General features: G+C 37.3%; 1 protein-coding gene across 18 annotated transcripts in view; it reads left to right on the top strand.

Annotated features, from left to right (window-relative positions):
* The window catches only part of ptprk (protein tyrosine phosphatase receptor type K), a 166,185-nt gene that overhangs the window by 43,438 nt on the left and 104,345 nt on the right, over positions 1–18,402 (top strand). For all 18 annotated transcript variants that reach the window (XR_006162704.1, XR_006162705.1, XM_042777254.1 and 15 more), the window contains exon 4: positions 15,885–16,156. Coding sequence is in view for 16 of the 18 variants with exons in the window: in XM_042777254.1 (XP_042633188.1) it covers positions 15,885–16,156 (272 nt within the window). In the remaining 2 variants the exon portion in view is untranslated. The remainder of the gene's footprint in view (positions 1–15,884; positions 16,157–18,402) is intronic.

The following is an 18,402-nucleotide window of genomic DNA, read 5'->3' as shown; positions in this document are numbered from 1 at the left end:
CGGCTTTTGTCGTGGTACTGCGGGTTACACCAGCAACATGCCCGTGGACACTGCAGACTAGTGGTTTGCACGTGTACTGCACGTCGATGCGGACAACAACGTAGAAGTATAAATTAAAACTGACGCATAGTCTGCGGCGTAAAGGCTACGGCGTAGGTCCGACGCAGAAGTATAAATCAGCCTTGATGGTTGAGAATCTGAGGCAAGTGGGGCAAGTCTCCAATTTGAAAGAACACAAAGTGAGAGTGAAAACACGTTTTTATCTGCCCTTGGGCTTGTTTAAGCAGTAAGGCAGATTTAGGAATGTTTTAATGGGCTGCTAACATTTGAACAAATTTGCAGCGCCGTCTTATCATGTCAGGGTAAAAGCCATTACTGAAGAACTGAAGAAGTTGAGAGAAAATAGGCAGGTAACAGAACATTAATCTTCTTTCAACTGCTCTTCCCGCTCTCTGAACACTCCTCGGTTGGGATCTGAAAATACTTTTCCATTTACATGACAAAACGTGTGGAGTGCCGGAGGGGGAAAAAGGCTTTGGTCAAAGGACTGTCATACGTGACACAATTAAGCTTTTTAAATGTGCTGAAAGAAGACGCGAACAAGAGGGGAGAGTGGAGCGTTGCAACCTTCACTTTTCACCTCTGTGATGCTTAATCATTCGTTTTCAGACAGGAGATTCTGCTCAGGGAAATTAAAGCATTTCACTCTCAGCTAAATTCCCTAATTAATAAGATATTAAGTTATTAATCAAGGCGGGAGAACAGAGAAGGTCGTCAGCCCTTGCTTCCAGTCAGGTAGGGTTTCACTAGAAGAGGACCTGAAAGAGAACATTGCAGTTTTTATGATAATAGCTGTTGCATCTCACTTAAGGCGCCTGGCTAACCAACACCTTCAAGCAATTGAATGGAAAAAAATGATAATTTGATGTTTTGTCATTTTTGCTGCATTTAGAAGGCATGCATTCATTAGGGTTGATTTCTCACTGTGTTTGTTTGTGTGTGAACAGCTGGCCTCGTGGGCTGCAGTCTCTCACTACATTCACTTGAGAACAATATTTAGGGGACTCTCATCAGACTTGTCTCTCATGGAAAGTTGACAAAGATGGGACATTTACATGTCTTAATTTTGATATCAAACAATCAACAAGTGCTTTTTCTGCAGAAAAATGCAGGGACATGAGATAGAGAGGTGAACAAAAATAGAGAAAAGAGAGAAGGATGGAAAGGAAAAAGAGACAGAAAGGTGGAAAATGGACAGGAAAATACACAAATGTTTTAAAAAAGACGATGAGACCGAGAGATGGACAGTAAGATAAGAAGATGGACAGGAATTACAGAAATTTAGATAGAAAGATAAAAAAGGGAAGAGGGAGAGAGAGATATGGACAGGAAAAGACATAAATGTGGACAGAGGGACAGATTGGAAGAGACACAAATGTGGACAAAAATGGACAGGAAACAACAGAGAGATGGACTGGAACAACAGAAATGTGGATAGAAAAATAAATAGGGGAAGAGAGAAGGATGGAAAGGGAAAAGACAGAGGGATGGACAGAAAGAGACAGAAATGTGGACAAAAATGGACAGGAAAAACAACAGAGAGATGGACTGGAAAAGAGAGAGGGAGATGGACAAGAAGAGACAAATGTGGACAAAAAGTGCAAAAAAATGGAAATGTGGACCGAAAGATATGCAGGAGTAGATAGAACAAGAGAACAAGACAAAAAGATGGACAAGAACATTTCAAAAGTGGATAAAGAGGGATGAATGGAAAGAGAATATACAAAGATGGACAGGAAAAGGGAAATGTAGACATAAAATTGACAGGAAAAGAGAAATATGGACACGAAAAAGGGGGAATGATAGAAAGGAAATAGAGATAGATGGACCGCAAGAGAAAGAAATGCGGACAGAAAGATAGACAACAAAAAGTGTAAAAAAAAATACACAAAAAAAAAAAGAATATAAAAAAAAAAACAACAAAAAAAAAAAAGATAGACTACAAGAGACAGAAAGAGAGAGAAGAATGGAAAGGGAAGAGACAGGCAGAGACAGACATGTGGATAGAAAGATAGACTACAAAAGAGAGAAGAATGGAAAGGATGAAGAAAAAACAGATGCACAGTAGAAGACAAATGTGGACTAAAAATGATCTTCAGTTTATATTGGTTTATTATCAGTTGATGTGCATGAGGTTCATCATGGTCCATTCCTGCACTCTCTGCAAGAAGATGTTTTATAAAGTGACACAAACATGTTTGCATGATGTGTTTTTCCTATAATTACAAACATTAAGTGACGCTAGCTGCATGGCTTGACGTCTCAGTGCTTGAGGGAGTCGTTTGGACGGTGTGGCTGAGTGACTCAGTGTAACAGTAAGTGAGCACAAAGCCTGGAGAGGATTCTCTACACCTACAGGGATACATTTTGAGTTACGGTGGATTAGCACAGACCCATTAGATGCTAGTTTTGTTTTTTGTGTATCATCCTGCCTGAAGGGGTGTTCACACTGATAGTGTTCTCGTTTTAAAGCGACATAGCCGACAGCGACCGTTAGAAAAGCACAAAGTTTCAAATGAGAGTTGATCTACTGGTGACTGCCAATGGGAGTGCAGACATCGAAGCTCATGTGATCCGCCTCCTGATAGTGTGTTACTGTTGTTTAGTGGCTTTAAATCTACTAGCAGCACTTTTGATTGGCAGGTTATGGATTTGGGAAAAGATTTGATTTGACTGATTTTAAATTTAAAAAGTAAATGCACCTTTATGGTGAAATAATTGTTGGACAGTTTCTCATATTCTTTATTAATCATTCTAACCAGAAGACACACAAGCTCAGTATAGAGGCCTTACGTCCCTCTGCTGTCATAAACATCAAACAAGTAAAGTTGAGTGGTGTTCATGTGGAGAGAGAGCCCTTTATGAAACAGCTCAGATGTAAAATTGGCACGTCTCAGCTGAGGGCACTTAGATCCGCCTCAGGGATCGGCTTCAGGATGCGTATGCATATACACTGATGTGTCATGCCGCAGAACATGTTCCGTTTGAAACGCACCTAAATCTCCAGCTGTAAAACCCGAGGAAGACATCGCCGCCGCTGCTCACGTGTGTTTGATGAGGTCCGACGGTGTTGTCCAACTGGCTTTGGGGAGCATGTGAATGGCATGAAGTTTACTGCAGTGCACACTTAGCCCACTGATTCGCGCATGACATAGTGGGGAAATAACATAAGCAGCGCTAAACTGGATTGAGCAACCAAGCAATAAAAATGCCATTAAAGATTGCAAAATATTGTGCAGTGTCTGGTTGTGGAAGAACACAGTCGCTGCATAACCTTCCTTCAGATTCAAATGTTAGGAATGCGTGGTTGGACTTTATTTTTAATAAAGTTTCAACACGTGAGTAGCACATTGATAATTTGTTCGCTTCATTTCACAGCGGATTCCTTTGTAAACAAGACACAGCTCGATGCTGGATTTGCAGAGAGAATGAGATTAAAAAGCAATGTTGTGTGTTTATATTGAATCCGACAGGAATGGTGCAGCAAATACCTGTATTGTGTGTCACTATTGCTTTGTTAGTGATCACTTGATATGTCCTGATTATGTGTACGTGTCTAACCAAAGTCACGGGAGGCTCCAACTATGAAGGACACAGCTTGTCAAACAGCCACACAGAAAGTTAGTTTACTGTGCAAAACTGTTATTCAATCACAGCAGTGGGCGTTTACTTCCAAGTCTTCAATCCAGCATGCCCATAAAAACCAGCGTTTCTCGAGCCGGCCTCAAAACCATAAAACAAAATGGCCCATTTAATAATGACTTAGATGTTTTTGAATATAAAACCACACGGACATCATAAGTGGACCTCAGACAACAGTACAAAATAATAAAAAAGCCAGTTCATGACCCTTTTACTGTAAGGCTGTTGAATCATGTCTCACTGTACTGAAAATGGTAACATGTATATTAATTGGTTTTATTCAAGTCAGAATATTATGTAAATATATAAATATAAATATTATTTAAATTTATCAATTAATTTATACCAACAAAATAAAATTTATGCATTAAAAATAGGTAGAAATAGTGTGTGTTTTTGTGGTATGAGCATTGCATGGTGGGTACTTGGAACAAAGTTAGATATTTATAGAGATTCCTACTTAATGAGGCAGTGGCATTTTAATTATATCGGATACAATTTATATATATATATATAAGAAAGACAGTACATTGACAGTACATTAGCAAAAATTCCCACTAAATACAGAACCCTAATTTTTACAAAAGTGATAAACAGAAGAATTTACAATTCATAATTATATAAGTTAAAAATGTTTAATTTTAAGGACACCTGGCTAGGAGGAACTTCTGTGAACACTACTGAGTGATAACTCAAATGAAATAATCTGAGCAAATTTAAGAAAGGCTACACGTGATACAATGTTTTGTAATTTGTAACTTTTTACTGGATAATGTAGCACAAGATTCAATGTTTTTAATATCTTTAGATACAAAAACTGTCCGGCTCCTGGTTTGTAGCGCAGGTGGCTCTGAATGACTGGAATGTGCTTTTGAAGGTCTTGAGTTACTGTGAGCGTGTGAAGATCGCTGGGGAGGACAGTGACAGAGCTTTCCACTCTACATCTCTTGGCCAGTGTTCTCCTGACAAAAGGGACCGTTCCTGTTAATGTGGGTCACTTCCATGAAGGCGGCCTGTATAATTAGAGCACTCTTAAAGAAGCCCAGCAGTTTGGACTGATGTGCGCTGTGTGTTTGAGTGCTGCAGAGGTGGAGTGGGCAGTTTGTGATCCGGCTGTTAGCGCGTAACGGTCGTGTTAGTGTTGTGGGAAGTGTGACAGCCATCTTGAGCGTCTTCTGTCAGCCATCTTCTTGAGAGTGTTGTGACAGCGTCAGTGTTACACCAAGATAGTGTTTGGATAGCCGCTGACGCCTCTCATCTACTACATCAGCCTTATTTAGATAAAGACTACTATGCATTTCAGTTCTGTCAGCTTTATTCGATGAAATTCTTCTCATTTGTAGGAGTTTCTGCCAAAAACGCTAGTTAATTTACTGCCGTGAAATCGTAATACATCAGTGCAAGATCTCCTTCTGTCAGTATAAGAAGCTTCCAGAATTGGTTGTTTTGTTTGCACATTTTATTGTAATTGCAGTAACCCTGGTATTATGGTAAAATGGTCATTAAAGCTGCATTTAATGCCACAAAATGACTTGTTATGAAAGCATTTAATTTGTAGGGGTTTTATTGTGCAGTTTTATCCTCCGGTGAAGGTTGAGCGTTTTCACTGAGCAGCAGATGAGCTCCAGGGCCGGAGCGGGAGGGATCTGAATGTGAATGTCCGCATTTTACATCACTGCCAAGAACCCAACAGCCCGTTTCAGTTATTCACATTTCATGAGCAATCAAAGAGAGCTCGGATGGGATGTGTTTGACGGGTCTGTTTCCTCTCTGAATGTTCAGAGATAACAGATCAGCTTATATTTTCAGAAAACCTTCGGTCATTCAGTGGAATCTAATGGAGCTTCACTTTCAGAGTTAAATGAATCACAATTAAATGATTTGTAGAATCAAAAATGTTTTCAAATGATCACTCACAATTAATATGTTGTTGTTTAGAAATTACAGCAGAGCTAACTTCATCTATACAGGCTTAGCCAATTACAGCAGAGCTCATTTACATATTTAGAAATCTTAATGGTTTTGTAGCAAAAAAAAAAACAAAAAAACAAGCTCATTTGTTCATATACGCTAAATATTGTGCAAGAACCTCGACTAACATCATAAGAGGATTTGAAGGAACAAAATCAACTGCTACAAAAGTGTAGCTTTGGCTTCAAGAAGTGTTTTCTGATTGCTCTGGGTGTGTCTGTGTGGTTTTGGCACGATCGAGGCTGCATTCTGTAGAAGTGTGTAACTAGAACAAGGTTTTTTTTGTTTTTTTTTGCTCAGTCATGCTCTGATTCCACTGAGGAGTGACTTGAACATGAGCACACTAATGCGCTGCACATTTCACATTGACTGAAGATTTGTCTTTGTGATCACATTGAACTCCTACACTCTCTGGAACGAGAAACGGAGGTCTGTTTTACATCAAATCATCAATAGCTAATGTCATGCCTGGTGGTTTCCTTCTCCGTTACTCACTTTCTTGTTTCTCAATCTCTTTCTGTCTCTCTCTCTCTTTCTTCTCTAAATAGTCTCAACATCTTGATTTAAAAGAGCTGAATTATGCACTGTGAAAGGTGGTGACCTGCAAGTGCTATTTTTACCTGATTTAAGGCATGAACATTAGTTGTATTCAGTGTAGCTCTTTTTTGATATTTTTCCCAGAAGTCTCGTGATAATGTTTTACAATAAAGTGTTTTGCGCTGTAAAACAGTGACTGTGAAATGAGCAGCAGATCAAACTGAAACGGCTGTGTTTTGTTGTTATTTTGCGGTGGTTTATTGAATTCGGTTTTGAGAAATCATTTGCTTTGTTGTTATTATAAATGACTTTTTTGCTGTTTCGGTCTTTTTTAAAAAACTGCCCCATTTTCCATCTTGTGTGAAGCAGCTCTGGAAATTGCTGTTTTTTCAAGCTCACAAACTGAACTGTTCTTCAAAGACCCCATGCAGTTACGGTTTTGTGGCTTTGAGTCCATGTGTATTAGCTTTGCGGCCATCTGTGTGCTAGTGTACTTTTAGAAGAGTGTACTGTAAGCGCATTTCTGTGATGACATCATCTTGCACGCAGATTGTTGTCCAATCAAACGCTCTCTGGAATGACAATATTCCTCTTGCAGTATGACTGCCTGTAAAAACTGTTTCTCAGATAACTTGCAGCGATGAACCTGCAGCGACCCTTACAAAAAGAACAGTTTTACCACTGGCAAACGATTCTGTGGCAAAACATTGACAAATATCCACCATTACTTGGCAACAATGGCCAATCCATGCAACACAGCCGTTCATTGAAGACAAATCTGAATATTCATGTCATTTCAGTGGTGTAATGAACAAATAATCAGTGAAGTTGAACACATTTCTCACTCACAAAACATCACAAGCGCTTTTTTTTTTAACAATTTGGAAAAGAGCTCCACGTGTGTCTATTGTGGTGAATGCAATCACATAATGCATTGTGAAAAACGGTATTAAAAAGTTGTAGTGTGTAATTTTCTGATTTTATTGGTTAATTTGCATGTAGTGTTTTGCCATTATTTGATTCTTTTTAAACTGAGGAATTGCGGTTTTGAATAAAAAAAAAAAAATAAAAAAAAAAAAAGCAAATGTTACAATTTGTTGGGAATACGACAATAACCGTCAATAAAAAAAAAATTATCTGACAGTTTATGATACCATAACATGAAATGTATTGCTAGTCCTAAATGTGGTTTTGCATTGAAAAACACAAGACGTGGGAAGTGGAATAAAAAAAAAAAACAACAACAAAAAAACAATAATATAATATTATACAAAAAATTTATTTACAAAACATTTAACTCTGAAGCTGAAGTCAGAGGAAAATGAGAGTTTTGGAAAAAGAAATAGAAAACAAATTATTAGTTAAAATATTTAGTATTCCACAGATTCACTTTAGTAGCCAACTTAAGTTTATGTTCATTTCTTAGAACGAAGGCAAAACAGAATAAAACCCGCACTTTGCCTCACTTTGTGTTATTCGTTATCTGGAAAAAAACGCTGTGTAATCCACACCTTTAATATTCACAGATTACTACTTGGGGAAAAGATATCTGATATCTGATCAGAAATGCTGTGTAATCCACACCGTTTGAAAAGAGCCTGGTTGTTAGTCATGTTTAATGTCGACTTTTAACTTCACGGGACAATTGCAAGAGTTTTCACACGCAAAAACCCTTTCAACACGCCCATGTTAACTACAAATAAGCATATTACTGTGGTTACACGTTTTGTCATAATAAGTATGGCTCATAAGAGAGAGACTGCGTGATGTCTTCATATCTTTTAACGTCACAGAAACACAGAAATATCATACAACACACCAAAATTAACCCTGAAATTCATTATAGTAACACAGCTTTTGACATTGAAGGGATACTCCACCCCAAAATGAAGATTTTGTCATTAATCACTTAACCCCATGTCGTTCCAAACCAGTGAAAGCTCTATTCGTCTTCAGAACACAATTTAAGATATTTTGGATGAAAACCGGGAGGCCTGTGACTGTCCCATAGACTGCCAAGTAAATAACAGTGTTATGGTCCATAAAAGGTATGAAAGTCGTCGTCAGAATACTCCATCTGCCATCAGACATGCAGTCTGGGTTATATGAAGCAACGGGAACACTTTTTGTAAGCAAAGAAAACAAAAATAACGACTTTATTCAATAATTCCTTTCTCCTCTGTGTCCCTCCATATCACCCTATGCTGTGTATGCTCTTCTGTGTCATCCGCGCCACTAGGATGCGCTGTTTTATTTCAAATCAAAGCTAAATACACATAGAAACACTGTTATTTATTTGGCAGTCTATGGGACAGTCACAGGCCTCCAGGTTTTCATCCAAAATATCTTAAATTGAACAGAGCTTTTACGTGTTTGGAACGACATCGGGGTAAGTGATTAATGACAAAATTTTCATTTTGGGGTGGAGTATTCCTTTAAGTGTTTCATGGATTAAACAAGAAGAAAGTTCACGTTCCCTTCTCTTAAACAGCTCATTTCCCTCAGACATATTCATACAACGCTTATTCAATGTTTTTATGTATGTTGTACGTTTGTGTATAAATACATACATTTTAAATAATACATTTACACCTTTTTTTAATATACAAGTATTGATAAATTCAGTCGAAGTACAAATTCAGTTCCACTTACCTGATGCGTGAACTTGACATACATACATTAGCATTGCTAATTGTTGACTGGATTTGAAAATAACTGTTAATTTAGTGTGTTTCAAATATATTTGTGTAGACTTAATATAATATGTCCTCTCAACTAAACCCAAGCAATAAAATTAGCTCAACTTAATTGTTTTTGCCCTTCCAACATTTGTTAATTGGATTTTTTACAGTGTAGACATACTAGAAACTTCCCAGCAGGTGTGTTAAGGCAAGTTGGAGCTAAACTCTGCAGGACACCGGCCCTCCAGGACCGAGTTTGGGCACCTTTGATATAGGATATGGTTATACATATAGGCAGAGCTTGTACAATTTTTGACGTCATATTTCATGCATCTTTTCAAACGGTAAAAATCGAAATTGTTATCTTAAATCGGTCATAATGAAAAAAGTTTAATTTAATTTTTTTGCCATATCGCCCAGCCCTGTGTACTGCATGTTTGCACTGATTAGAATATTGTGCTGTTAGCTTTGATTGTGTTGATGGGTTTCCATTTCATTTGCATGCTCCCTATGTAAGCAGCAAGTCTGGAGCAGAGCTGTTGGGTAGATTCAGCCTGAGCTGTGAGGTTTGAGGTTTGTTAAGCGGAGAGTTAAGCTGGGTGTAGTTGTGTGTCATTAGTGGTGTGGTGGTTTAGTTCTCTGTCCAGTGTTGGGCAGCATACTAACATAAACCACAGCTCTGAACTCACTAAACAGCCTCAAATCTGAGCTTTGTGGATCTGAACTCGTGCTCATGTGTTCTTGTGGCTTTGAGAGCCGGCCAAACTCACTCGTCTAATATGTCGAGCCTTCTGTCGTCTATCTCTCATCGTTTTCTTCTTCCTTTTTACACTGAAGTGATTAATGAGCACTTCACACAAACCTTCTCCAGCACGTTCATAAGGAAGCACTTACATAAATCAAAAATTGCACATGAACACGTTTTATTATCTGCCAGTGACTCTTGGCTGAACGCTAGTGCCATCTGGATACGCCGTTTAGTTCACGCGACCAACCTTTGACCTTTCGGTTTGCCTGGAGAGTTTGTGAGAAACGAGTGTTTACCCAACGGGCGTTTATAGAGGAAACGGCGGGACACACACACCTTCTGACATCAACGCTGCTGTTCTCACCTGCAGCCATTAACATCTCGCTGTGAGCGCCATGCTTTCCCCGGGAGTCGATTCAATTACTCCAGCAGCATTCACAATTGCTCTGCAATCCTGCTGCAAGTTCACTTATGTGAGATGCCTGAGTTCATAGTTTAACTCCCTGTTTACACAGGCTGTATTTAGCTTTATTACAAGTGTAATACTTGATTGCGATTGGTCAATGGTGTCCTTCTGTGCTCTAATATTTGCTGTATAAGTGGATGTCTCAGTCAGGTGATTTCGCCATAACTGTGCTAGTTTAATCTCTTTCTTTTATAGAAAATTATAAATATTCATAAAGAAATCCCTACACACTTATTTGGCAAATATCCAAGTAATAAACAGAATAATGTGCATTATTGCAAAATAAAGCCCAGCAGGGTGATTGGAATGGAATACTAGTGTACTGCATACTACCACATACTAAAGGTTTCCGTTGGTAGCATGTAGTCAGTACTTTGCTCTATTGACAAACAGCCTGCCCAGTTTTCATCTTGACAATAGAAGAAATTGTTTAGAATTGCTTTGTACAGCACACTTTGACAATGTACTTGGTATATTCACTATGTACAAAAGTAAACACACTATATACTATATACAGTCATAGCAAATGTCACCCAAATCCATTTTTTTTTTTTTTTTTAATATTTAAAAATTCAAGTCAGTAGCTACCGACACTTTCAGAATCATAAAAGCATATCAACAAACACAAAATTAATCCCCTTGGCTCCTGACTTTATACTGAGGTCTTATGAAGCGAAACAATTGGTCTGTGCAAGAAACTGAACATTATTTACAACATTATGACCTGTAATCCAGAGACTTAAGCAAACAGTCCGGAGTGATGTCTGGTTCACAAACTAATCAATCTTTTTTTTTCATCTTCTTTTTGCTGAACCAGTTGACTAAGTCGGACTGAAGTGTCCGAAACAGTTCGCAGCCCAAGCAGCACAGATCTACAAGATTTAAACTCACTTTCAGATGGCTGACAGTCACTCTAACTCCAGATGAGTCAAAATACTGGCATATCTGATCCTAAGAGGAATGAACTGATTCAGCTCTCCACTTCCTTCAGTAGTCATTGAACTGAGGAAACGGTTTGACTCAGACCGAAGACCGATGAACCGCTGAGATGCGCATGCGTGAACCGAGAACTCCAATGAAGCAGCCAAATTAAAGTTTTTATGGTTTCCCATTGTTTAGTTGACAGTTTTTTTACTGTCAAAGTGACGGTAACTGCTAACTTGCATTTTATGAATCACCAAGGATGACGGTTTCAGCTACAAATCTTCTTTACTGTTTTACTGAAGAAAAATAGTCACCTACTTGGAAAAGCAAATTTTCATTTTGGGCCAAATTACCACTTTTACTGTTGGAATAGCCAGAGATTGAAAGGGAAGTCATTTCATAACTATACCTTGTGAAAGGTAGTTGTATATTTCTATATTTTTTTAAAGAAGTAATCAATATTTTGACAGTGATGAAAGAGTGAAGGTAATATGCAAATAATATGTAATAACACCAGACTGGATGTCCTCAACTGTGAATGTTAAGAGTGGAGATTATATATTATATTTCCTGGGGATGCTCCGATCAGGATTTTTGAGGCCGATAGCAGAAAGCAGTATCTTCCGATACCGATCTCCGATACCGATCTTTTTAAAGGCTTCTTTTTATAATTTATAATTATATATAGTGATACTCCAATCAACATTTTTAGAAATTTATTCAGGGCCTGATTTTTTGAAAATGGGTGCAATTCCCTTCTTAGGTGACTCTTGTGAGATATGAAGCAACACAGACTCATTTATCCATTATTTTGATTTAAAATCCAAACATTGTCACTGAAAATCACTTTCAGAATTACACAGTACAGTAATACAATATTTAACAGACATGTTTAAACAATAAATATAAGCAACACATTATTCAATGCTTTTTCTTTTGCATTTACTTTTAGATTTATACATTAATTTGCTCAAGCAAGTGGCAAAACATTTAAACTACTTTTCTTACGTTATCACAAACTTGCCATAGATAGAAATAGTCAGCTCTATTGCCTTTCCTTTTTTAAAATATTTATTACAAGCAATCCTGCTGTTCATAAAGAACTTTGTTTTTCTTCCTCCACGAGTGCCATCTTATTGCCATGTTTATCTAAAAGTGCTCTTTCCTTTTAAATCTAGCCAAAAAGCCAAATGTGTTGACTGTGAAACACAGCAGACAGTTATAATATGCATGTATGGTGTAATTACTACATTTTCGTGTTAATCCATGTTCATTACTGAAAACAATGCACTGTTACTTTAATTCAGCGCATGCAGTGCAGCAATAGACCTGCGGAAACGATCTCTACACTACTGCAGACGTGCTGCCGGACCGCAACTGTGTGTGCAGTGTGAACGCTTTCCATTAACATGAATGCGGAAAAAAATACACACTGCATACGCACTGCAAACGGAGTAATGTGAATCTGGCATGCGCACTGCGGGTGTGCGCACAGTTATCCAGGAGAGGGCACGAGCACGGAATGGTTAAACACGGGCAAGAATTAAAAAGTAATGCAATTTATAAACTTTAGTGACAATGTGACACTGCCTCGATTGTGCAAGTGACAATTCCTGTGTCACCTGTGCAGCTCGCTTATAGACAGACGCGACGTGTGGTGATTTGAAACCATTCGCATATTTTGAGAGGGAAAGAGAGAGCATGTGGTGATTCACTCCCCCTGTTTTATGAAGTTACTTCTCACACTAGGTTTTCAAATGACTTTATAAGTTATTTAATGAAGCGGTATAGCATTATAATTATTTCACCCGCGCCAGACAGAGACTGTGACGGTGCCGCTGCATGTCGTGCCAAACCTCTCACTGCAGCGTCATCAGCTTGAGATCATTTTTTTGAGATCGGCCTTTTTAGAGACTGCCGATCAAGCATCCCAACGTTATTATCGGCCAATAGTGATCGGTAGCCAATCAATCGGAGCACGCCTAATATTTTCATGAAACTTCATTCACAATTCATTTAATGTATGCAGTGTTATGTAACTCACTTCAGTCATTGGGATTTGGTGGACATTAAGCATATATATTTTCGGTTAATATAAGCTTATTATTACTGGTTAATATAAGCTAAATATGTCGTGTGTTACAAAAAGTGAGAGGTGTTTTTTGATAGTAAAATCAAGTGCACAGCCTCAAGTGTGTTATAATACAAAGGAAGGAACGCTGACATGATAAAATATGCCACCATTAAAATGATATTTACATGTATTAATAATAATAATAATAATTGTAATAAAATTGTTCCACCAGGTGATATAGAAAATACTGTTTAATAGTTAGGGGTTGGTAAGATTTTTTAAATAATTTTGAAAGGATTTATTTATTTTATTTGTTTATTTATTTATTTGCCTAAAAGGCTACATTTATTTGATCAAAAATACAGTAAAACAGTAATATTGTGAAATATTTTTTACAATTTATAAGAACTGTATTATAATATATTGCATAATGTAATTGATTTCTGTGATCAACGCTGTATTTTCAGCATCATTACTCCAGTCTTCAGTGTCACATGATCTTCAGAAATCATTCTAATATGATGATTTGCTGCACAAGAAACATTTCTGATTATTATCAATGTTGAAAATATTTTTTGTGGAAACAATGAAACATTTTATTTTTCAAAATTCACAGTTGAATAGAAAGTTCAAAAGAACAGCATTTATTTGAAATAGACTTTGCTGAATAAAATGTTATTACTTAATTACTAAAAAATATCTAACTTGACATATTTTAAAACATCTTTTTCATTAAACTTGAGCAAAATGAATGGTTCTTAAATCCATTTCTACTTAAATTGTCCCATTGGATGCAATAGTGTATGTAAGAATGAATAAATGAATCATTTTGTTTCATAAGGATCGAATGTGTGCTCACAGGTATGTGATTATCAGCATTTTACAACAGCCTTGAGTGCAGCAGAGAGTCAGGCCGTCATGTTTTATGTAAGATTATTTTTCCCCACCCACATGACCAGTGGTTACACCAGAGGAAAAAAAGAGTCTGCAGCTGATGAACTGCACACGACATGGCCAGGGGCGTTTGTTTAGGCAGGAAAGAGGATGGATTTCATGTAGACTTTATCTCTGACAGAAGATGAGGATCAAAGAGAGAGAGCTGGTCATCTCTCTTCTTGGCCATGGAGAGACAGATGAACAGATGTATCTCTTTTGGACAAATGGTGGTAAAGTCTGTCCTCTCTCCTCCTGATGTCCATCCTTTGGGCGTTTGAGATTTGAAACGGTTTCCTCTCAGTGCAATCACATGCTTAAAGAACTGGAACCAGATCCTATATGGGCCTGTGCGTCTTGGCCGATAGCGTGGAACCATTTCTCCGGTGGAGTGATTATAAAAGCGTTCAGTAATCAGCACACGGCCAACTGCCAAGTGTACGAGTGAGTCTTTGATTCTGAACTTCAGAAATATTGTGTCCTCATGGCTGAGTTTATATTTTGGTGTTCCTGCTAGAATCCCACATGATTTCTCAAACGATCTGTTTACTTCACTTGGTTTTTAGCAAGTGATTTTCACTCAACATTTTGCACATTGCTTGGTGAGGCTTTTTCATTTGGTTTACTGGTTCAAAATCTGGTTCAAGGTCAGAGGGGAATCAGTGGGGAACTAGTTCAGATTTGTTGCACAAGCCCTCGATTCTGTTAGTTTGGGAATATTTTAGCCGTAATGTCAACAGACCTGTTGAGTTCAGAGAAAAATCTCATGCATCAAGTCAAAAAAAAAAAAAAAAAAAAAAAAGGTCTTGGTTTTAAGATTAAAGGGATACTCCACCCCAAAATGAAAATTTTGTCATTAATCACTTACCCCCATGTCGTTCCAAACCTGTAAAAGCTTCGTTCTTCCGGGAGGCTTGTGACTGTCCCATTAACTGCCAAGTAACTTACACTGTCAAGGACCAGAAAAGTATGAAAGGCATCGTCAGAATAGTCCATCGGCCATCAGTGATTCAACCGTAACGTTATGAAGTGACCAGAATACTTTTTGTATACAAAGAAAACAAAAATAACGTCAACAATTTGTCTCCTCTGTGTCTCTCCGCATCACTGTAGCGCAATTTTGGAGAATATCTGCTGAACGCAGGCAGCTTACGCTCTTCTATGTCAGTCGTGCTGTTTGGATGCACTGTTTTCAAAGCGTAAATCAAAGCGTAAATACACATAGAAAACGTATCCTTGTGTCGCGGCTGATACAGAAGAGCGTAAGCTGCCTGCATTCAGCTCATATTCTCCAAAATGGCACTACAGTGATGCGGAGGGACATAGAGGAGACAAATTGTTGAATAAAGTCGTTATTTTTGTTTACTTCGCATACAAAAAGTATTCTTGTCACTTCATAATGTTACGGTTGAATCACTGATGGCAGATGGACTATTCTGACGATGTCTTTCATACTTTCCTGGACCTTGACACTGTTATTTACTTGGCAGTCTATGGGACAGTCACAGGGCTCCCGGTTTCCATCCAAAATATCTTAAATTGTGTTCCGAAGACGAACAAAGCTTTTACGGGTTTAGAACGACATGGGGGTAAGTGATTCATTCATTTTGGGGTGGAGTATTCCTTCTATTTGAATTATATTGTTGTTAGCTTAGCAACATGCTAACCTCAAACTCCATAGGACACAATATAGCTCAAAATCACTCACTAATGAGGCTCCATTTTGGTATGCCTATGAAGGGAGTAGACGGCAAGGCAGCTCGTTAGGGTTTGGAAAAGACCTCATGATCGTTGAGTACATCCCAGCTCACGTGTGTTTCCTCTCTCTGTTTTTTTGTTGCCCTCCAGGCTCATACATGATGGTGGACACCTCGCAGCATGATTACGGAGAAAAGGCTCGCCTGCAGCTGCCCGTGATGAAAGAAAACGACACTCACTGCATTGACTTCAACTATCTCCTGTACTGCCCAGACGGCTCCAGCCCCGGGACACTCAACATCCTGGTGAAGGTCAATAAAGGGCCGCTGGCCAATCCCATCTGGAACGTCACTTCCTGCACAGGCAAAGGCTGGATGAAGGCGGAGCTCGCTGTCAGCACTTTTTGGCCCAATGAATATCAGGTAAGCAAATTGTTCAGTCAATCAAAAGATGCAGTGAGAGATTGTTTTCTATAGAATAACAATAACAACATCAAAAACATTAAACATAAGCAATAAAAACCAAAAAAAACAAAAATATCTTGGCAAGGAATGCCAACTACCATGAAGTAGTTATATAATCTCAAAATACTTGTGATTGTATGTGTGTGTGTGAAAACCATAGAACGAACTCATCCACAAACAACTTTCACAAAAAACTTCACTTTAAAATAACCATAAAGACGCCGATACACCGAGTGTGTCCATTGCAACTTGCGCAAAACGAAAACAAAGCGAAAACCAGAGAACGTAAATGACCAGAGAATAGTGTGAAACTAAACGAACCAGAGAAATGACTTAGGGTGTCCATTTAAATATGCCACTATTGGGTACTGGTGAAGAGCGAATCCAGGGTGTCATTTAAATATTGCCATAAAAACTGCTGGTAAAGAACTGACACGAAGCTACGGCTCGTTAGCTCAGTATTCTGCCCGCTTCAGCTCAGACAGAGATCAGAGAACTTTCAGGGCTAGCGCGCACTCATTCAAAGCGCGCACAGAGAGCCGTGTTTCAGACAATGCGCGTACACAGAATTGATTCCTCGCGTATCCTTGCTTCTGAATGAACACATACACACAAAATTATCTCAAAATAATTGTCTCTGCAAGTATTCTCGTAAACACAGTCAGTTATGTCTTAAGTGAATGTACACAGTGGAGAAAGAAATCTCCTGTGGATTTTATATTGGATCCGTGCATTCGGTCTTAAAGGGGCAGCAGCCTTTAAATATCTGGTGTTCCATTTCTGCCACCTGCTGTCAGAGAGTGACATTTGTGTCTCATTCACAAATCAGACCATTCTGATTTTACTTCAAATTTATAAATTATGCAATCCAAATAACCTGTATTTAGCATCATTTTTGGATAGTAATTCTAATGGTTGCCTCTGTTAAACAGAGCACAGACAAAGCCTTTGCTTACTATGAAGAGATTTGTGTATGTGTGTTAGTGTTTGTGTGTGTGTGTGTGTGTATGTGTGTGTGTGTGTGTATATGTATGTATGTGTGTGTGTGTATATGTATGTATGTGTGTGTGTATATATATATATTTGGAAACATTACTATTTTTTATGTTTTTGAAATATATATACACAGTACAGGTCAAAAGTTTGGAAACATTACTATTTTTTATGTTTTTGAAAGAAGTTTCTTCTGCTCATCAAGCCTGCATTTATTTGATAAAAAATACAGAAAAAAATGTAATATTGTGATATATTATTACAATTTAAAATAATTGTTTTTAAATTTATTATACTTTCAATTATCATTTATTTCTGTGATGCAAAGCTGAATTTTTTAGGATCATTATCACATGATCCTTTAGAAATCATTCTAATATGATGATTATTCATTATCAAAGTTGTAAACAGTTCTGCTGATTACATATTTTTTTCAGAACATGTGATACTTTTTTAGGATACATTGATGAATAAAAAGTAAAAAAAAAAAAAAGAAGCTATGTGTTTTTAAAATATAAATATTTTGTAATAACAATATACACTACTGGTCAGTAATTTGGGTTCAGTCATTTTTTTTTTCTTTCTTTTTTTTTTTAATAAAAATCAATACTTTTATTCAGCAAGGATGTGTTAAATTGATAAAAAGTGATAGTAAAGAAAATATATTATTAGAATTTTTTTTTTTGTTTTTTTTTTTTTCGAATAAATGCAGTTCTTTTTAACCTTTTATTCATCAAATATATTAGACAGCAGAACTGTTTCCAACACTCATAATAAATCAGAATATTAGAATGATTTCTAAATGATCATGTGATAGACTGGATGTTACATGTGACACTGAAGGCTGGAGTAATGATGCTGAAAATTCAGCTTTGCATCACAGGAATAAATTATTTTTTTTAAGTATATTCAAATAGAAAACTATTATTTTAAGTTGTAATAATATTTCACAATTAGTCTGTTTTTTCTGTATTTTTTGATCAAATAAATGCAGGCTTGATGAGCAGAAGAGACTTCTTTCAAAAACATTAAAAATAGTAATGTTTCCAAACCTGTTGCTGGCTGGTAATTTAGTTATATATATATATATATATATATATATATATATATATATATATATAATATATATATATAATATTATAATATTACACCTTTGGTTTTTGTCTGATTTTCAAATGCTTTAGGTCTGCACTCGGTCATGTTTTGTTCAT

Source organism: Cyprinus carpio, chromosome A20 (genome assembly GCF_018340385.1).
Source record: "Cyprinus carpio isolate SPL01 chromosome A20, ASM1834038v1, whole genome shotgun sequence".
In the NCBI taxonomy this organism is placed as follows: Eukaryota; Metazoa; Chordata; class Actinopteri; order Cypriniformes; family Cyprinidae; genus Cyprinus; species Cyprinus carpio.
This window is presented reverse-complemented; position numbering and strand designations above follow the sequence as displayed.